The following is a 19,835-nucleotide window of genomic DNA, read 5'->3' on the forward strand; positions in this document are numbered from 1 at the left end:
CCCAGCCAAAATGAGCCCCAAATGTAAGATTTATAAGGTACATAAACAAAAACAAACAAACAAAAAGAGAGAAAAAAAGTCAAAGACAAGAAAAAAGAAAAAGAAAAACCCACCCAAAATGAACCCCTAGAATAACATTTCTATGGTACAAAAACAAAGCAAATACACAGAAACACTTACAGAACAATATGATGGGAAGATGGTTATAAACCCTCTATTTGGGTCAGGAAGGTTATTCTGGTTTGTTCTGGAAGAATATTGTTATCTTTGTTGAATGACTCAACTTTACAGGGATTTAAGGAAATCAAAACTGGTTTATATATAGGGGTAGTATTGAATAGGGAAAAGAGGATGATCTTGAAGCTTATCTCTATATGTATTAAAAAAAAAGAAAAAGAAACACAGGTATATGTATGAAAAATTCAAGTTAAAAGTTATTATGGAATATGTTTTATTAAACCCCTAGTTGTAAAGGTAAGTAGGTAAAAAAAAATTAATAGAACAAGAATGGTGAGAACAAATAAAAAAAAAAGAAAAATGTTGCATCTATGAATTATACAGGTTTGGGGGCAATACTGGGAGCTTAATATATTGTTTTCCCCTAATGTTGGGGTTTTACAGTTTTATGGGAACTCTGTGGTAGTTGTCCCCTTGTTCTTTTGGCTTGTCTTCTGGGGGCGGGGCCTACAGAATTGTTTTTAGGTCAGTCCTGCTTGGGATGAGTCGCCCTGCTCTCATCAAGGAGCTTGGCTCTGTGGAAACTGGTTTTTCAGGCTTTTCCTATCTGGAGGTTTTTGGTCTTTGGTGTCTTTTCAGTTTTTCAGAGGGTCAGAGCAAAGAATTTGTCTGCGCTCAGACCTCCGCCAAAGAGGGAAGCCTTAGTCTGCTTCCTTTTCAGTGTCCAGCACACAAAGACTCCCCCTTTGTAAACTCTGCTGAACATTGCAGCCTCCCACAGGTGATGTGCACCCCCAGCCACTGTCTCAGGGGTTGCCTGAGGCCCCCACTTGTCTCTGCACCCCCGTGCCACTAAAACCATGAGCGATATTTGTCTGGGGGGGTCCAAACCTGGGTGACTGCCATTGCCTGAACTGTTGTCTGGGTTCCATGTGCACACCTGGTATGCTCACACCTAGCAGAGGCACAGGCCATGGAAAGATACAGGCCAAGGGATCCTGACCAGAGTTTGCACCATGTTCTCTCAGGCATGAGTGGGAGTGCGCTCAGACCTCATGGTTGCATGGGCCATGGAAGGCTGTGGCCTGAAGGATCCCAACTTGTGTTCACACCAGGATCTCTCAAGCACAGGCAGGAGTGTGCCCAGCCCAAGCAGTGGTGCAAGCAGTTGAAAGCTGTGGACTCAAGGACCACAGACTGGACACCCCCCACCAGACTATCTCTGGCATGGGTGGTTGCCAGTGGTGACCATCCCGTGTCTATGGGCTTAGGCCCATGGCCATGACCACCCAATTCCACCAGTTGCCCCTTAAAAACTTTTGCTCTTTTTGAGTGCTTTTTTTTTAAAAAAAAAAAAAGTTTATTTATTTATTTGACAGACAGAGACCACAAGTAGGCAGAGAGGCAGGCAGAGAGAGAGAGAGGTGGAAGCATGTTCCCTGCTGAGCAGAGAGCCTGACATGAGGCTCGATCCTAGGACCCCGGGATCATGACCTGAGCCAAAGGCAGAGGCTTTAACCCACTGAGCCACCCAGGCACCCCTTTTTGAGTGTTTTTAACCAGAGTCTAAGTTAATGCTCGTCCCCAATCACAGGGCACTTTTATATTGGGGTATTACTTTCCAATAGGTCATTTCTGGTGGCTCCCTTCCCCATCTGTTTATCCTCCAATATCAGTCCTAGCATTCCCACTCCATGTTACCTGTCCACTGAAGTCTTCTGCCCCAGTGGAGATATAGAAGTGTATAATCTTACATCTCAGGCTGATTTCATGGGTGTTCAGAGTGTTCTGGTAGATATTTAGCTCAATTTAGGGAAGCCATTGAAACAGAGTCTCCTACTTCTCCACCATCTTGCCCCTCAACCTGGATTAAACCCTTTCATGTGCTGTATGCCACCAAGGCTATTTCCAGACACTGTGTGTGTGTGTATATATATATATATATATATATATATATATATATATATATATAGGTTTATATTCAAAATCCCTTTCATTATCATACAGTGTAATATTAGTTTCAGATATACAATATAGTGTTTCAGCAGTTCCACACAACCCCTGCTGTTCATCACAAGTGCACTCCCTATTCCCCAAAACTTATTTAACCCATCCCCCTACCCGCTTCTTCTCTGGTAATCCTGTTTGTTCTCTATAGTTAATAGTCTGTTTCTTGGTTTACCTCTCTCTCTTTTTGTACCTTTTCTCATTTGTTTTGTTTATTAAATTCTACATATTAGTGAACCCAGCTGGTATTTGTATTTCTCTGACTGATTTATTTCATTTAGGATAATGCTGTCTAGCTCTATCCATGTTGTTACAAATGTCAAAATTTCGTTCTTTTTAATGACTATTCCATTGTATATATGTACCATTGTGTATATTCCATTCTGTCTTCTGAATCCAATCATGTGTTGATGGACACTTGGAATGTTTCTATAGTTTGGCTATTATAGATAATGCTGCCATAAACATGAGGGTGCAAGTTTCCCTTGAATTAGTATTTCTGTACTCTTTGGATAAATACCCACAGTGTGATTGCTTGGTCATAGAGCATTGTTGACATGCTGAGAAATTTCCATAGTGTCTTCCACAGTGACTGCAACAGTTCTATTCCCATCAACGTTCCATGAATTTTCTCCTTTCTCTGCATTTTCCCCAATACGTGTTATCTTCCTCTGTTGTTGATTTTAGCCATTCTGACAGATGTGAGATGATATCTCATCATGGTTTTGATTTTTATTTTCATGATGCCAAGAGGTGAGTATGTTTCCAAGTGTCTGTTGACCATATGTAAGTTTTCTTTGGACAGATGTCTACTCATGTTTTCTGTCAATTTTTAAATTAGATTATTTAGTTTTTGGAGTTCAGTATTATACTCTATATAGAAAACTCAAAAGACTCAACCAAAACAAATTGCTAGAACTGGAAAATGAGTTCAGTAAAGTCACAGGATACAAATCAACTTACAGAGCTCATTTGCATTTCTATGCACAAGTAATGAAGAATAGAACATGAAATCAAGGAATCAATACCATTTATAATTACACCAGAAACAGTAAGATACTTAGGAATAGAACTAACTGATGAGGTAAAAGACCTATACTCTGAAAACTATAAAACACTGATGAAAAAAATTGAAGAGGACACAAAGAAATGGAGAAATATTCCCCACACTCACAGATTGAAAGAAAAAATATTATTAAAATGCCTATATTACCTGGGGCATCTGGGATACTCAGTCAGTTAAGTGTCTGCCCCTGACTCGTGTCATGATCTCAAAATGCTGGAAATGACTCACACCTTGGACTCCCTGCTTGCTTCTTCCTCTCCCTCTGCACCTCTGCCCTTCTCATGCACTCTTCCTCTTTCACAGAAATAAATAAAATCTTTAGAAATACATACATACATACATGAATACAAAAATAAATAAATAAATAAATAGATAAACTACTCAAGGCAATCTGCAGATTCCATGAAATCTCTATAAATATAGTATCAGTTTTTTTCACAGCACTGACCAAAAAATCTCACAGTTTGTGTGCAACCAAAAAAGACCCCAAGTAGCCAAAGAAAACCTGAAAAATAAAAGCAAATCTTGAGGATCATTATTCTGGATTTCAAGTTTTATTACAAAGGTGTCATTATCAAGACAGTATGATACTGGCACAGAAAGAGACACATAGATCAACAGAACAGAAGAAAGTACTCAGAATTGGACCCACAACTATATGGTCAATTAATCTTCAACAATGTGGGAGAGAATATCCAACGGGGGTGGAACACAGTCACTTAAAAATGAAACCTGTGCTCCCTCTGCTTGTGTTCCCTCTCTCGCTGTGTCTCTGTCAAATACATAAATAAAAATCTTACAAAACAAAACAAAACAAACAAACAAACAAAAAAGTTGGTGAAAATGGACAGCAATATGCAGAAGAATGAAACTGGACCACTTTTTTATACCATACAGAAGAATAAATTCAAAATGGATGAAAGACCTAAATGTGAGATAGGAAAACACCAAAATCCTAATGGAGAACACAGGCAATAACATCTTCGACATCTTCCATATTCTTTCTAGGTATGTCTCCAGAAGCAAGGAAAACCAAAGCGAAACTAAACTTTTGTATTTAATCCAAAAACCAACCAACCAACAAACAAGTTTTGCACAGCAAAGGAAATAATCCACAAAACTATTAAAAAAAACTATGAAATGGATGAATATATTTGCAAATGCTGTACCTGATAAATGGCTAGTATCCAAAATATGTAAGTAGTTTGTAGTAATTATTTTCACATTTTCAATAGAGTGCATGTCCATGGAGCTCAGAAAGCTGTCATGAGAGAAGCAGAATTTCTGTCTTTCACATTTTCACATTTGTATTATGCTAAGATCTCACTAAACATGAGAGTTACCCTCTTAACAACATTTTAACTATACAGCACAGTATTGTTAATTACAGGTACAGAGTTTTGGAGGACACATCTAGAACTTAATCATCTTGCATGACAGACAGTTATACCCCTTGAGATGCAACTCTCCACTGGCCCTCCCATAAGCCTCTGGAAACTGTCATTTCACTCTCTGATTTATTGTTATCTAAACCCAAATTCAGCTTCCCATTGTTGAAAAGGCCAGTATACAAGAGATGAGTTTTGATTGGAAAGGAATGTGAGCTTTATTCAGGAGGCCAGCCACTTGGGCAAAAGTCACACTCTTCTTCAAAAACCAACAGTGAGATTTTGCTGCCTGACCCAGGGGATTTTAAAGAGGGTTTAGAGTAGATGATCAAAGAAGGGAATACAGTGGTTGGCAACACTTCTGGTTCACACCCAGGCTAAATGATGCCAACTACAAAAAGTTACCTCAGTCCCCCTGAGCCTTCAGCTGTGAAGGGAACCATATATGCTGCCAAAGTACAGGAACAAACCACAGTGTTCAGGTCCGTAATCAAAGGAGCGAGACTGATTCAAAGCGAAGGTCAAGCAAAGCTTTGTTTCGGGCCAAGCATGGAGAATCAAACTGACCAGTCAGGTCCGTCTCTTGCAAAGAGGCGACCCCTCCCAGCCTCACAGACTAACTTTTATAGAGGTAGTTTAGCCGGGCTATACACAGGTGGCCAATGAGATTGCAATACACAGAGAAAACTGCACAGTCATGTTAGGTCACACACGTACAGCCAATTGAATTACAATTCACCCTAGTAGATATATGTGTGCCCCACTGATTGGATGTCTCTACCTGGCCTGACTCGCCCTTGTATCTGGACTTTGCAAGTAAGTTCCTCTGGGAGGGGCAGGGTCAATCTAAGTTTACTGCATAAACAACAAAATGGCTCCCTCTGATTAAGTAGGACCTTACACACAGTAGAGGATTAGAGGCAAGAAAACTTCAGTCTTACCTGTGGTCAGCAGTACTTTCTTTTCTCACCAGCTGGTGTGAGAAAACAAACTCTTAACTAACCTATCATCATGGAGTACTGGAGAGTATTTTACTCAGTAAGCTCAAAGGAAGATTCAAAATAAAAAACCAAAAAGATCAAATCACTTGCCAATGAATGGCAAACCAGGATAATACAAGTAATGTTACAAAGCCATTGTCTTCAATGCCTATAAAGTAAAATTTGCAATGTCTACCTCGACATGCCAACAAAGTAGAAAGGAGTGGTCTCCATGGTGAATGATGGGGGTAATCCATAAAAAGTGGACCCAGCAGTACCACAGGAGATGGAACTGCTAAAGGAGTGAGTTGCATTATAACTGTATGTCTTGTATTCAAGTATCTGGAGAAAAGATTAAACGTGATGAAAACAGGGGTGCCTCTGGGCCCAACACACTTCCCATGTCCATGTGAGCACTCATGCACATGGCCCACTCATCTCTCGCACATCCACCACAGCTGAACTGATGTGCAGGCCCACCCACTGCCACACCCTGTGACTGTGACCTCATCCCCACAGGTGGCCCCCAGGTGTGGGGTGCTGGTAGCCTGAAGCAGCCTTCTGTCCTGTCAGATGCTCTAGGCCAGGCCCTCACTGAGGATCTTCCCTTGATCCATTCTCACTGACAGATATCCCTGAGCAGGTGCCTGAGTCTGGCAGGTCAGGTCACCATGAAGGCACTCCTCTTGCTGCTTGCTCTCTGGGCAGGGCTGGCTCCTGCCCAGGGTTCTCAAGGCCATCCCTCATGGCGCTACATCTCCTCTGAGGTGGTCATTCCCAGGAAGGAGATGTACCATGGCAAAGGTGTTCAGATGCCAGGCTGGTTGTCCTACAGTCTGCATTTTGGGGGCAAGAGGCACGTTATCCACATGCGGCGCAAGAAACTGTTCTGGTCCAGACATCTGCTGATGATGACTCAGGACGACCAAGGAGCATTGCAGATGGACTATCCCTTCATCCCTCCAGACTGTTACTACGTCGGCTACCTGGAGGAGATTCCTCTTTCCATGGTCACCGTGGACACATGCTATGGGGGTCTTGAAGGTATCATGAAGTTGGATGACCTTGCTTATGAAATCAGACCCCTCAGCAATTCCCAAAGTTTTGAGCACATTGTTTCTCAGATAGTGGCAGACACAAATGCGACGGGACCTACCTATAAACTGGGATATAAGCAGGATATGGACCCCTTGTTCCCTCAAGAAATTGCCATTCCAGGCTCCAGGGTCAGTAATAGGATCTTTTCTTCCCATAAATCCATGATCAAAGGATTTGCTCAAAGTTCCAATTCAGTATATCGTTTATATAATAATGTAACAACATGTGCAAAGTTTCTGATAGATATGGTTAGTTTAATGGACTCAATATATAAAGGTCTTGATATAAAGTTCCATCTTACTGCAGTCCTAATATTCGATGTAAGAGATCCAGTCAACATGAATGATTATAGATTGCCATCTGGTCCATACCACAGATTTCATGAGGCTTACTTGTTCAGAATCATAAATCCTAGTTCATCCTTTGTTGTGGTTAAAGAAGGACCACAAGACTATCAAAATGATCCTGCAGCCTTCAGTTTATGCTCTCCTCGATGCCTACATATGGTTGGTCACCTGGGAAGGCATTATTTATTGTTAGCTGTGATAACTTCCCAATACTGTGCAAGGTCCATTGGTCTGCATTTTGATAATCCTGAGTGCAGTTGCCAGAGGAGGTCCAGCTGCATCATGTACAGATACCCTGTGTTGACAGATTCCTTCAGTAACTGCTCTTTTGTGCACTTACAAAACATTCTGAGTGTTAACAAGCATTGCCTATTCAATGATGATGTGATATTCTTTAATACAAGCCTGACACATATACGCTGTGGAAACTCCATAGTAGAGGAGAAGGAGCAGTGTGACTGTGGCTCCATCAAGCAGTGTGCCAGCAACCCCTGCTGTGGTAACAACTGCAAACTTGAAACTACATTTCTCTGTGATAAAGGACTGTGCTGTACGAACTGCACCTTCTCTGCTGTTGGGACACTCTGTAGACCAATCCGAAATATCTGTGACCTTCCAGAGTATTGCAAAGGGGGATCTTCTGAGTGTCCTGATAATTTCTACATGCAAGATGGAACCCCCTGCACTGAAGAAGGCTACTGCTATCATGGAAACTGCACTGACCGTACCATGCACTGCAAAGAAATCTTTGGTGCAAACACTGTGGAAGGGCCAGGTGCCTGCTACCGAATTAATAAAAAAGGCCACCGATTTGGACACTGTAAAAGAGAGTTTGCAGCCAGAAAATTTATTCGTTGTGGGGACCAAGATGTCAAGTGTGGAAGGCTGCAGTGTACCAATGTCACTCATCTCCCTCAGTTGCAAGAACATGTGGGCTTCCATCAGTCTAAGATTTCAGGTGTCTGGTGTTGGGGATTGGACACACATCGCTCCACAGGAACAACTGATGTTGGTCATGTGAGACCTGGTACTCCCTGTGGTCATGGAAAGTTCTGTGATAATTCTGCCTGCAACGGTACTATAGGTGAAATAAATTATGACTGTTTCCCTGAGAAATGCCATCGCAGGGGAATTTGCAACAATAACAGGAACTGCCATTGCCATGTAGGCTGGGATCCACCATTCTGTGAATTGCGAGGTAAAGGAGGAAGTATAGACAGTGGAAACCCTCCAAGAAGAATGCGGTCAATCCAACAAAGTCATGAATCGGTGATATATCTGAGAGTGGTCTTCGGTCGCATTTATGCTTTAATAGCTTCGCTCCTCATAGGTGTCGCCACCAATGTAAGAACTATCAAGACAATTACAGTTGCAGAAGAGATAGCTCATAAAGCCAATCCATAAGTCATTCTCCCGACCCCTGAACAACAATAGGGAATCCATCCAAAGGAGGTGGCAAAGCTGACATCCACGTTTCCAGGGGTCTGCAGTAGACACAGTTTTACTAACACATATCACCCGATTCTCACACTAAGTCTGTGATAGGTCACTGACCAGCACTCTGAAGTAAACTTTGAAAAGTGCATGGTGGTCTTGTCTCCTTATTTTTGTCAGCCTGTAAGGCCTCCAATGAACCTGAGACACTGTACTGAGTACCTGAATGAGGGGCTGGGACTTGAGCTGAGATTCCTGGATGCAGAATTAAGGGAAGTTGCTACAAACTCCTGCAGGGGAAAAATTCATGATGTTTCTGCAAAACAGTGCTCTTGAACACTGAGGTTTTCTCATTTTCTAGGTAATCTCTCCTTCTCCAGTCCAAACTGTGTTCAGGGTGATATAGGGCTACTCCCCAACCCTGCTGCCTATCTCACACTGGGGTGCCTCTGGGCAGTAGGGGAGGGTGACTGGGGTGTGATCCAACCTACTGCAAGCTATGCTACCATGGAGAGTATGTTTCTGAATTCAGGAGACTGTGACCATGATCCTGAACGTTGTGTCCCATGAAATCAATCAGAAAGGTAGACAGAAGTGCCCACTGATGACTCTGGCATCCATTTGGAGCCTTATGAAAGTTAATCCCTCCCTTCCCTCTTAGTTTGCATTTCAAGGAGTTGAACAGTGACTGTAGGTGGATCATGGTTAATAACAAATGCCATTCTTCAGAGCAATACTCTGGGGTGGAAAGCCATTCTATGTGTATCTAAATGATTTTCAGTGCACTATTATTTTAGATTGTAGTGTATAATTAATAAGGATAAAATTGGAGGGGGAGATGAACCATGAGAGACTGTGGACTCTGAGGAACTAACTGAAGGTTTTGGAGTGCAGTGGGGTGGGAGGTTGGGTGAGCTTGCTGGTGGGTATTGTGGAGGACATATATTGCATGGAGCACTGGGTGTGGGACACACACAATGAACTCTTGAACACTGAAAAGAAATTAAAAAAAAATAAAAAAAGGAAAGTGGCACTGTATCCAGAGGAATTCTAACCATTATATGAAGACTTAAATTTTTCAGATGAAGTATAAAATCCTTGAAGTGTGGCTTCAATATCATTATTCAGCCAACATCTGCTCCTTGGCTTCAATTCTGACCTCAGCATTTGAAAGTCCAACTAATAAAACACCACTTAAGTAGCGCAAAAAAATGTATAAAGGAATAAAAAATATTTTAAATTGTCATATAATTATAATGCCTTTTTTCTCCTCATGCAATACAGGTATATCATAGAGTATTTGAAATATTTTTTTTAAATATTTTATTTATTTGGCAGACAGAGATCACAAGTAGGCAGAGAGGCAGGCAGAGAGAGAGAGGGAAGCAGGCTCCCTGCTGAGCAGAGAGCCCGATGCGGGGCTCGATCCCAGGACCCTGGGACCATGGCCTGAGCCGAAAGCAGAGGCTTTAACCCACTGAGCCACCCAGGCGCCCCAATTGAAATAATTTTTAAAAATCCCACAAATATAAGGCTTTGTGCTTCTCCCAGCATGCACGGAAAACCACATTTAGCCTATGGCAATATTTGTTCCCACTGATTTACTGAATACCTATAACTTGTGCTGTTTTGTATGCATTATTTGAAACTTATCCTGTCTTCCTCAAATATATTTTGATGTCCTATCTTTGAGTTTCCTTCCAATTTCTTACATTCTGTCTACATTTAAGATCCTCTGGTCCATTTTTGTGCTAGATAATTCCGTTATTTTAGTGGTGAATACCAATGGCAAAGGTAAATGGAAATTAAATACCCATTCACTGTTGTGTACTTGGAATGTTGATGGTTAATGGCAAACCTCCTCACACCATGTCCCCATCCTCCTCCTGTGCCATCCCCAAGCAGTCATCCCCTCATGGGAGGGTCTCTCTGTCAAGGTCCCCTCCTTTCTCCTTAGGGCTCATCTGCACCTCAAACGCACTGTTTGGTGGCAAGACTTCATCACATAGGCATCTCTGTTTTCTTTTTCTGTTTTTTTTTTTTTTTTTTTTTAATCATTCCATCATGTTTCCCGGCATAGCTAATGGCTTATGGGGGCAGGTCAAAGTGACTCTGTATGAGAAAATGTGTAACTTCTGGGTCATATGACTTTCCTCCAGGAAAGTATGTCTCCACAGACACCCCCCACCTATGAAGCAGAGTACAGGCAAGCTACAGTGCTCCATCAGGAACTGATGTGTGTGGGTAGCTCTGTTAATGGTTTTACCTTATGCACAGGGCATTCAGTGGCTCAGGCTGTCACCTGAACTGTTTTTCCTCAGGAGGTCATAAAGTCCAAAGCTGACCTAATCTGACCCTAGACTACAGAAATTTAGGCTTAAGTTTGTTTTGTTATCTCTTTCCTAAATACATTCTTTTCAAGATGTTATGTTTTCAGACACCATTGTTTGCAGTAAGCATAAATTTAAGATGTACGAGGTGTTGATCTCTTGCATTTATATATTGCAATGCGATCACCACTGTGTGGTCATATAACACTTTCAACACATTACATAATTGTATTTATTTTTGCAGTGATAACTAAGACCTAGTCTCATAAAGATCTTCAATATTACAGTACAGTATTGTTGACTATAATTACTATGCTGCACATTTGATCTCTAGGAATTCTCTACTAGCTGCAAGTTTGTACCCTTACATGACATTTCTCCAATCCCCCCATCTCTCCACTCTTGGAAACCACCTTTCTACAAGTTCAGGGTTGTTTTTTTTTTAATTTTTTATTTCTTTTCAGCATAACAGTATTCATTGTTTTTTCACCACACCCAGTGCTCCATGCAATCCGTGCCCTCCCTAATACCCACTACCTGGTTCCCCCAACCTCCCAACCCCGCCCCTTCAATACACTCAGGTTGTTTTTCAGAGCTCATAGCCTCTCATGGTTCACTTCCCCTTCCAATTTCCCTCAACTTTGGAGCAAATAATCCTAAAATTTGTATGGAATCAGAAGAGACCCCGAATTGCAAAGGAAATGTTGAAAAACAAAAATAAAACTGGCGGCATCACGTTACCTGATTTCAAGCTTTACTACAAAGCTGTGATCACCAAGACAGCATGGTACTGGCATAAAAACGGACACATAGACCAATGGAACAGAGTAGAGAGCCCAGATATGGACCCTCAACTCTATGGTCAAATAATCTTCGACAAAACAGGAAAAATATCCAGTGGAAAAAAGACAGTCTCTTCAATAAATGGTGCTGGGAAAACTAGACAGCTATATGTAGAAGAATGAAACTCGACCATTCTCTTACACCGTACCCAAAGATAAACTCGAAATGGATAAAAGACCTCAACGTGAGATAGGAACCCATCAGAATCCTAGAGGAGAACATAGGCAGTAACCTCTTCAATATCAGCCACAGCAACTTCTTTCAAGATATGTCTCCAAAGGCGATGGAAACAAAAGCAAAAATGAACTTTTGGGACTTCATCAAGATCAAAAGCTTCTGCACAGCGAAGGAAACAGTCAACAAAACAAAGTTTTTTTTTTTTTTTTAATTCCACACATGATAACACGCAGTAATTGTCTTCTTCTGACTTATTTCACTTAGCATAACGCCCTCAAAATCCATCTGTGGTGGCTCAAAGGGCTTGAAATTCCTCTCTCTCAAGGTTAAGTTGTATATATACCACATCTTCTTTAGTCATGCCTCTGTTGACAGACACTTGGATTATTTCCATGTCTTGGTTATTGTGAGTAATGTTGCAGTGAACACGGGGTAACAGATACCTCTTTAATATACTGTTTTCATTTCCTTTAGATATAGTCCCAATGGTGGGATTGCTGGATCACATAACAGTTTATTTTGAAAATTTTGAGCATCCTCCATACTGTTTTCCACCGGGGCTGCCCCAATTTACATTCCCATAAACAGTTCGTGAGGGTTCCTTTGATCCACATCCTTGCCAACACTTGCCATCTATTGTCCTTCTGATAATAGCCATCCTTACAGGTGCATGGTGGTATCTCATTATGATTTTTATTTGCATTTCCCTGGTGATTAGTGATGCTGAGCATTTTTTTCATGAACCGGTTGATCATATGGAAGTCTGTTGCTTTACAAGCTCCTCGGGAGCATCCCAGGTATAACCTGAACCTGGCCCCTGTATTCAGAGGGCAAGGAGATACCAAAGACGGAAGCAGGTTCTTCCAGGTTGGTAGGCAACACTTTTAAGGAGTAAAGGAACTTACTTACAAGCCTTGTCTTGGGCACCCACATGGTGAGTAGTTTTCTGCACCCACCTACCAAAACTTAATAGTTTTTATGTGGAAGCCTAAACTGGATTTAGTCATACATACTATTCAGATGATCTCAGCACCACATCACTCTCTCAAGGTTGTGACCTTGGAACAGCTTCTGGGAGCACTCAAACCAATGAGATCACACATTCTGAGGATGTGGAGGAAAGGAGGTAGAGCCTCCTATTGCCTGGGTTTAGTTCTTGGGGCAACCAGTGGTCATGTCCTCTCATTGACCTTCCCCCAAACATTACATTTTGTGACCAGCTCTTACATTTTCATAGGACCCCTCCTCCAGAGTGTACCCTGAGCAGTCAGCAAAGGGGTTTCATAGCATGAGGATGGCTCCTGTGGTGGCTCTCTGGCTGCATTGGAGGCACACACCGCATCTACAACACAGGTACATGCCATGGAAAATACAGATTAAGCAGTAATTCCCAAAAGTCGTGGCAACATTTCCATCAAGAGCTCTGTGATCAAAATCATTGATTTATTAATTTCTCCAGGCTGGGTCTAGGATCACAAAGGGCATTTGCTTGTGGGCTGTGCGATGTAATAAATGTGACATAGCAGCAGGCTCATTGGGTGTGAACACACAACACTCCATTTAATAAATGGCACAGGCTCTCCTTTGTGAGGTAATGGGGTCCTATTTTGAAAGAGTTTTCTCTAACAGAATCTTTTTAATGTTCTGTAAAGAACTTAGTAAGGATGTATCCATATGCTATACTGTCCTCCGGGCGATGGAGGGGACAGCAGTGCACCAGTGGAACACAGAGTGTGCCCATTGGCCTAAGGAGAGGGAATTGTGCAGCTGTTGTTACTCTGGGCTGAATTATCCCCCGTCACCATAGAAAACCCTGTGCAACAGCCAAAGAGCTGGAACTTCCTTATGTCCTGTTTTTTTCCTCAGTCTTCTTTCTCAGTCTTACTCATGACCTTTGAAATGTGATCCCTGATCAGTCTATTTGGCAAGGGTGTCCACAACACAGCACTCAACCCCTCTAATTCCCTTATAGTGTCAGCCTGGTTCACACAGTGATAGGGGACAGCTTGAGTTAGGCCAGATGCAGTGTGCACAGAGCAACCTCAATCAGAAGGAAAGGACTGATACAATCAATTTGACAATATCTCACCAGTTAAAAGCTGTGGATGGACCCAAAATTCTCTGGAAGATGTTCTATGTGGTGTTTAGAACACACAGGAGAGGTTGTTACTGCATTAAGCAAGGCGCTGTATTTCAAGGGTAACAATGCATCCTTGGAAATCGAGCATTCCACTTGGACTCTGTGGTGGCCATTATTTCTATGCAAACAACCTACTGAAGTGTTAGTTGCTAAGATGACCTCATATCTGCACTAAGGCAATATCTTCCTCCTTGCCAGAGGGTGTTAATGCCTTGTGAACTGGGACATGGTAGACAGTGAGGACCACTTCAAGTTCCTGAACGTGAACCCAAATGTCTCCCAATATATCATGACTCCACAAGGGCTTATTTATAATTATCCATCACTTGGCTTACCATTGTGTCCTTTAAGATAGCCCTACTACAAGTGCAATGGGTTAAGAGCTAGGGCACAGGTATGGCCACCAGCCAGACCACTCAGAGCTCAGTCCACTGGCTGCTATAGTTTTGTTCCATCCAGCTGCTGTTAGTATTGGGACAAATAGTGCCACTGACTATGAGGATGGATTGTCTTGAATAGACCCATCTGCATACCAAGATTCAGAGGGAATTTCTCCCACTTGATCTATATAGGGGTGCAGGGGCTACCTCTCAATTAAGGACTGGGACATTTGGAGCATCTATATAGTGTGCAGGACCTAAGAGCACTCACATTTCTAAGACAATGGGATTGCGGGTAGGATATTTCCTGTTACAGAGACATACACCTTTTAGTCAGATTGGGGATTTGTGCTCTGGCAGGGGCGGGTCAATGGTACATATTCTCATGGAACCGCTTGATAGGCTGGGACATTCTTGCAGTGATACACTATTTCTTCTTGAGATGCTTTACCTGGAGAAGGACTGTGCATACTGGCAGAAGCTGTTGCTGTATGGGACCATCCTGGGCTCACAACCCCATCCAGAGCTAATACCAAAATGCAAGGTATTCTGTCCCCTATGTTGCTTCTGCCACCGCACCCAGCCCATGCCCTCCAGAGTCACAGACACAGCTACCTCCTACTTGGGAAATGTCCCCGACTCTAATAAGGGTTTCACTGGAATTTCCACCTTCTCAAAAGTCGCTGGCTGCTCTGAGCCACACAATCCCACACACACATTTCCTATACCAGGTGATGTAATTTGCCCATTTCCCCCAAATCAGCAGTGGATTTCCAATATCATAAGTACCTTGCCCCACAACTGTATTCAGCATGGTTATCTGTGTCCCATAGCAGGGGCTGCAGGAGGACTGGATAATCTTGGTTTCTATTTCTGTAGTGAGTGTGGCCTAATCAGGGCTTTCAAAGACAGGAGAATGTCTAGTCTTTTTCATTCCCAATTTCCTAAGCATTTGTTGTATCACTTCTATAGGTTTTTAGGGTCCCACATACCCGGAAACATCCCTTTCACTGGGTGTACTCCTTGTAAGCTAAGATAATCCAGTCTATAAGGGACTGAGTACCTGAATCCCCTAAGTGCTGGGCAGGAGCTGCTGGTGGGCAGGGTGTGTGGTGATGCTGCACATCTCCTCTGCCTCCTGCCCTGTCAGAGAGATGCCATCACCCCAGATATTCCATAGCTACACCAAACATGCCCAAATACTTTTCCTGGCCTTCTGCTGAAACTCAGCAGCTATGTCAGTAAATTCAGTAGGAGTGTATTCTCTCCTCATGAGCACCTCTTCCACTGGGCGTTGTCCCACTGGCTGAGGATGTTGTTGTGCTTTGGTTTTCCTTTGTATCATGAGTTGGGATGGCATGGAACACTTGATATGTTTTATCATTGATCATCATAACATCCTGCTCTTTATTTTTATCACGTGACCAGGATTCTACCTCTTAACACATCAGTCAGTCTTTGCACAAGTTCTTGGACATTAACCTGCCCCAGTGTGCACTCTCCTTGCTTTGCAACACCAGCTTATCTTCCTATTTTCTCATCTTGTCTGCTAGTCCTGAGGCTAGCAGAGGAATGCATAACCTCATGTAGTTCTCTAGTTTAATTTGAGCTTCAGCCTCTATCTAGTCAGGATTTCATGGCTAGATGAACTCCACACAGTAGAGGCCAGACCACTAAGGCCATCACTCATTTCCTTTCTTTGCTGCATTCCCTAAAACAAGTGCATGGGATTGGCTGGCATTTTGGGGTGTCCATGTATTCATGAGAGTGTCTCCAAGCCTCTAAACATACAGGCCATCCCTCACCACATAGGAGTCAATGGAAAACTCAGTATTTACCCCACAAATGCCACATTCCCATTTCATTAGTCTCCTGGCTGGCTCACCAACTGTTGGTTTGTGTAAGGGCCTATTTAGCCAGAGTGACTCCATCTCAGTTAAAAGCCATTTTGTTGTTTGTGCAGTAAAACTTAAACTGACCCTGCCCCCCCCCCCCGAGAAACTTACTTAGAAGCAAGTCTGGGAAACCAGTAAAATATGGTCGGCCAGTTCCTGATAACAGAGCCCAGAATACAAGGACGAGTCAGGCCAGGTGGAGACATCCAATCAGTAAGAAGCACACATACTATCTCCTGAACCAAAAAATGTAAACCCCACCTTTTGGGTGCCAAACTTGATAGCCAATTCTGACCAGAGTAATAGATTAGTTCAAACAGCTGCTATAGGGTAAATTGTAATTCAATTGACCACCTGTGTGTGGCCTAACATGACTATGCAATGTTACAATCTCATTGGCAACCTATGTGTGACCAGGCTTTTGCTCTATAAAAGTTAGTCTGTGAGGCTGGGAGGGGTCGCTCTCTTTAGAGGTGGCCCTGACCGGTCAGTCGATTCTTGAGCCTGCAAACCGGGGGTGGTCGCTCTCTTCGGAGACAGTCCTGGCCAGTCAGTCTGACTTCTAATGCTTAGCATAAAATAAAGCTTTGCATAACTTTAACTTTGTTTCAGTCTCGTTATCCTGGCCTATCAGTCTGACTTCTAATACTTGGCATAAAATAAAGCTTTAAATAACTTTCACCTTGTCTCAGTCTCCTTCATTTGATAATGGACCCAAAGTTTGCAACTTTGCAGACATCTGTCTGGTATACTCTTTATTTGTTTGTTTGTTTATTTATTTATTTATTTATTTAATTTCTTTTCAGTGTACCAGAATTCATTGTTTATGCACCACACCCAGTACTCCACACAATACGTGCCCTCCATGATACCCACCACCGGCTCACCCAACCTCCCACCCCCCCGCCCCTTCAAAACCCTCAGATTGTTTTTCAGAGTCCGTAATCTCTCATGGTTCACCTCTCCCTCCAATTTCCCTCAACTCCCTCCTCCTCTCCATCTCCCCATGTCCTCCATGTTATTTCTGATGCTCCACAAATAAGTGAAACCATATGATAATTGACTCACTCTGCTTGACTTATTTCACTCAGCATAATCTCTTCCAGTCCCGTCAATGTTGATACAAAAGTTGGGTATTCATCCTTTCTGATGGAGGTATAATACTCCATAGTGTGTATGGACCACATCTTCCTTATCCATTCATCCGTTGAAGGACATCTTGGTTCTTTCCACAGTTTGGCGACCATGGCCATTGCTGCTATAAACATTGGGGTACAGATGGCCCTTCTTTTCACTACATCTGTAACTTTGGGGTAAATACCCAGTTGTGAATTGCAGGGTCATAGGGAAGATCTATTTTTAATTTCTAAGGAATCTCCACACTGTTCTCCAAACTGGCTGCACCAACTTGCATTCCCACCAGCAGTGTAAGGGGGTTCCCCTTTCTCCACATCCTCTCCAACACACGTTGTTTCCTGTCTTGTTAATTTTGGCCATTCTAACTGGTGTAAGGTGGTATCTCAATGTGGTTTTGATTTGAATCTCCCTGATAGCTAGTGATGATGAACATTTTTTCATGTGTCTGATAGCCATTCGTATGTCTTCATTGGAGAAGTGTCTGGTCCTGTCTTCTGCCCACTTTTTGACATAATTATCTGTTTTGTGTGTGTTGAGTGTGAGAAGTTCTTTATAGATCTTGGATATCAGCCCTTTGTAGTGTCATTTGCGAATTTCTTCTTCTGTTCCATGGGATGCCTCTTTGTTTTGTTGACTGTTTCCTTTACTGTGCAGAAGCTTTTGATCTTTATGACGTCCCAAAAGATCATTTCTGCTTCTGTTTCATTTGCCTTTGGAAACATTTCTTGAAAGATGTTGCTGTGGCCTGAATAGACCAATATCTAGTTAATGAGATTGAAGCAGTGATCAATAACTTCCCAAAAAACAAGAGCTCAGGACCTGACAGATTCCCTGGAGAATTCTACCAAACATTGAAAGAGGAAATAATACCTATTCTCCTGAAGCTGTTTAAAAAAAAATAGAAATAGAAGGAAAACTTCCAGACTCTTTCTATGAAGCTAGCATTAGCCTGATCCCCCAACCAGGTAAAGAACCCATCAAAAAGGAGAATATCAGACCAATATCCCTGATGAATATGGATGCTAAGATTCTCAACAAGATCCTAGTTAATAGGATCCAACAGTACATTAAAAAGATTATCCACCATAACCAGGTTGGGTTTATCCCTGTGATGTAAAGTTGGTTCAACATTCGCAAATCAATGTGATAGAACAGATCAATAAGAGAAGAGAGAAGAACCACATGGTCCTCTCATTTGAGGCAGAAAAGGCATTTCATGAGATACAGCATCCATTCTTGATTAAAATGCTTCAAAGTATAGGGATAGAGGGAACATTTCTCAACTTCATAAAATCTATCTATGAAAAACCCACAGTGAATATCATCCTCAATGGGAAAAAGCTTCCAGCCCTCCCTATGAGATCAGGAACACGACAGGGATGCCCACTTTCACCACTCTTATTCAACATAGTATTAGAAGTCTTAGCAACAGCAATCAGAACAGGAGGACACTGAGCAATTTGGACCTGCACAGAATCCTCTGAGCAAGAGAAAACTGCATACACCCCAAGCAACCCCCACTTTCTGTGGTCCCCTGACCTCAAACCCAGAGTCTGATGTGCAGCCTGACCAGGGCTGTCAACTAATCTCTGGAGGAGGCCTCCTCAGCACTGGGAAATTGGGCCTGTCACGCCTCTAGGCCCTAACACTAACCCTAAGATGGGTTTTCAAGCTATTGTCCCCAGAGGCCCACATCCAAGCCTTCGTGATTGGGGACCACTGAATCACATACCAAGACTATGCCTCCACCCAGAAGTACACTGTACCATTTGTAGCTGAGTGAACCCTCAGAGCAGGAGAACCCTCATGCCATCCTGTGGCCAAACCAACTTTCAGCGGCCCCGCCAGGTCACAAACCCAGGGGCTAACACCCTGTCTGACTGTAACCCTCAACTCAGCCCCCCGGGGAGCCAGTTGTGCACTGGCAGATCAGGCCTGCCATTCACCTAGGCCCTAACCCTAGGTTGGGTTTTCAGGCTTTTGTCCTGGAGGTCTGGCCACCAAGCCCTTCAGATTGGGGAGCCCTGCGCCACATGCCAGTACTCCGCCTTCCACCAGGAGGACACTGAGCCATTTGGAGTTGTGAAAACCCTCAGAGTGGGAGAAATCTGCATGTTATCCACATTTGGTAACCTGCCTGCCAAAACCCTGAAGCTGATGCACTGCCTGATCAACACCCTCAATTCACTCCCTGCCCCGGGGTGCCTAACTCTGTGCCTGCAGTTCACACCTGCCATACCCCTAGGCATTACCCTAACACTAGTTGGAGTTTTCATGCTTCCATCCCCAGAGTCCTGGGCCTCAAGACTTCCCAACTGATATATCCTGAGTCACACACCAGGACTCTGCCTGCCACCCTGGAGGACACCACAATGTTTGCAGCACAGAACACTCAGACTGGGGAAAATGTGCATACACACCTGAGGCCACCTCCAA

The 19,835-nt window shown here is 42.9% G+C and overlaps 1 protein-coding gene across 1 annotated transcript; it reads left to right on the forward strand.

Moving 5' to 3' along the window:
* Window positions 1-6,289: 6,289 nt before the first annotated feature.
* LOC308346758 (disintegrin and metalloproteinase domain-containing protein 29-like) lies at window positions 6,290-8,467 on the forward strand (the record flags this gene model as incomplete). The annotated part of the gene is made up of 1 exon (XM_080809783.1): window positions 6,290-8,467. The coding sequence occupies one exon, from the start codon at window positions 6,290-6,292 to the stop codon at window positions 8,465-8,467; it is 2,178 nt and encodes a 725-aa protein (XP_080665909.1).
* Between the last annotated feature and the right edge of the window lie 11,368 nt (window positions 8,468-19,835).

This window comes from Martes martes, assembly GCF_963455335.1.
Source record: "Martes martes genome assembly, chromosome: 7".
Classification (NCBI taxonomy): Eukaryota; Metazoa; Chordata; class Mammalia; order Carnivora; family Mustelidae; genus Martes; species Martes martes.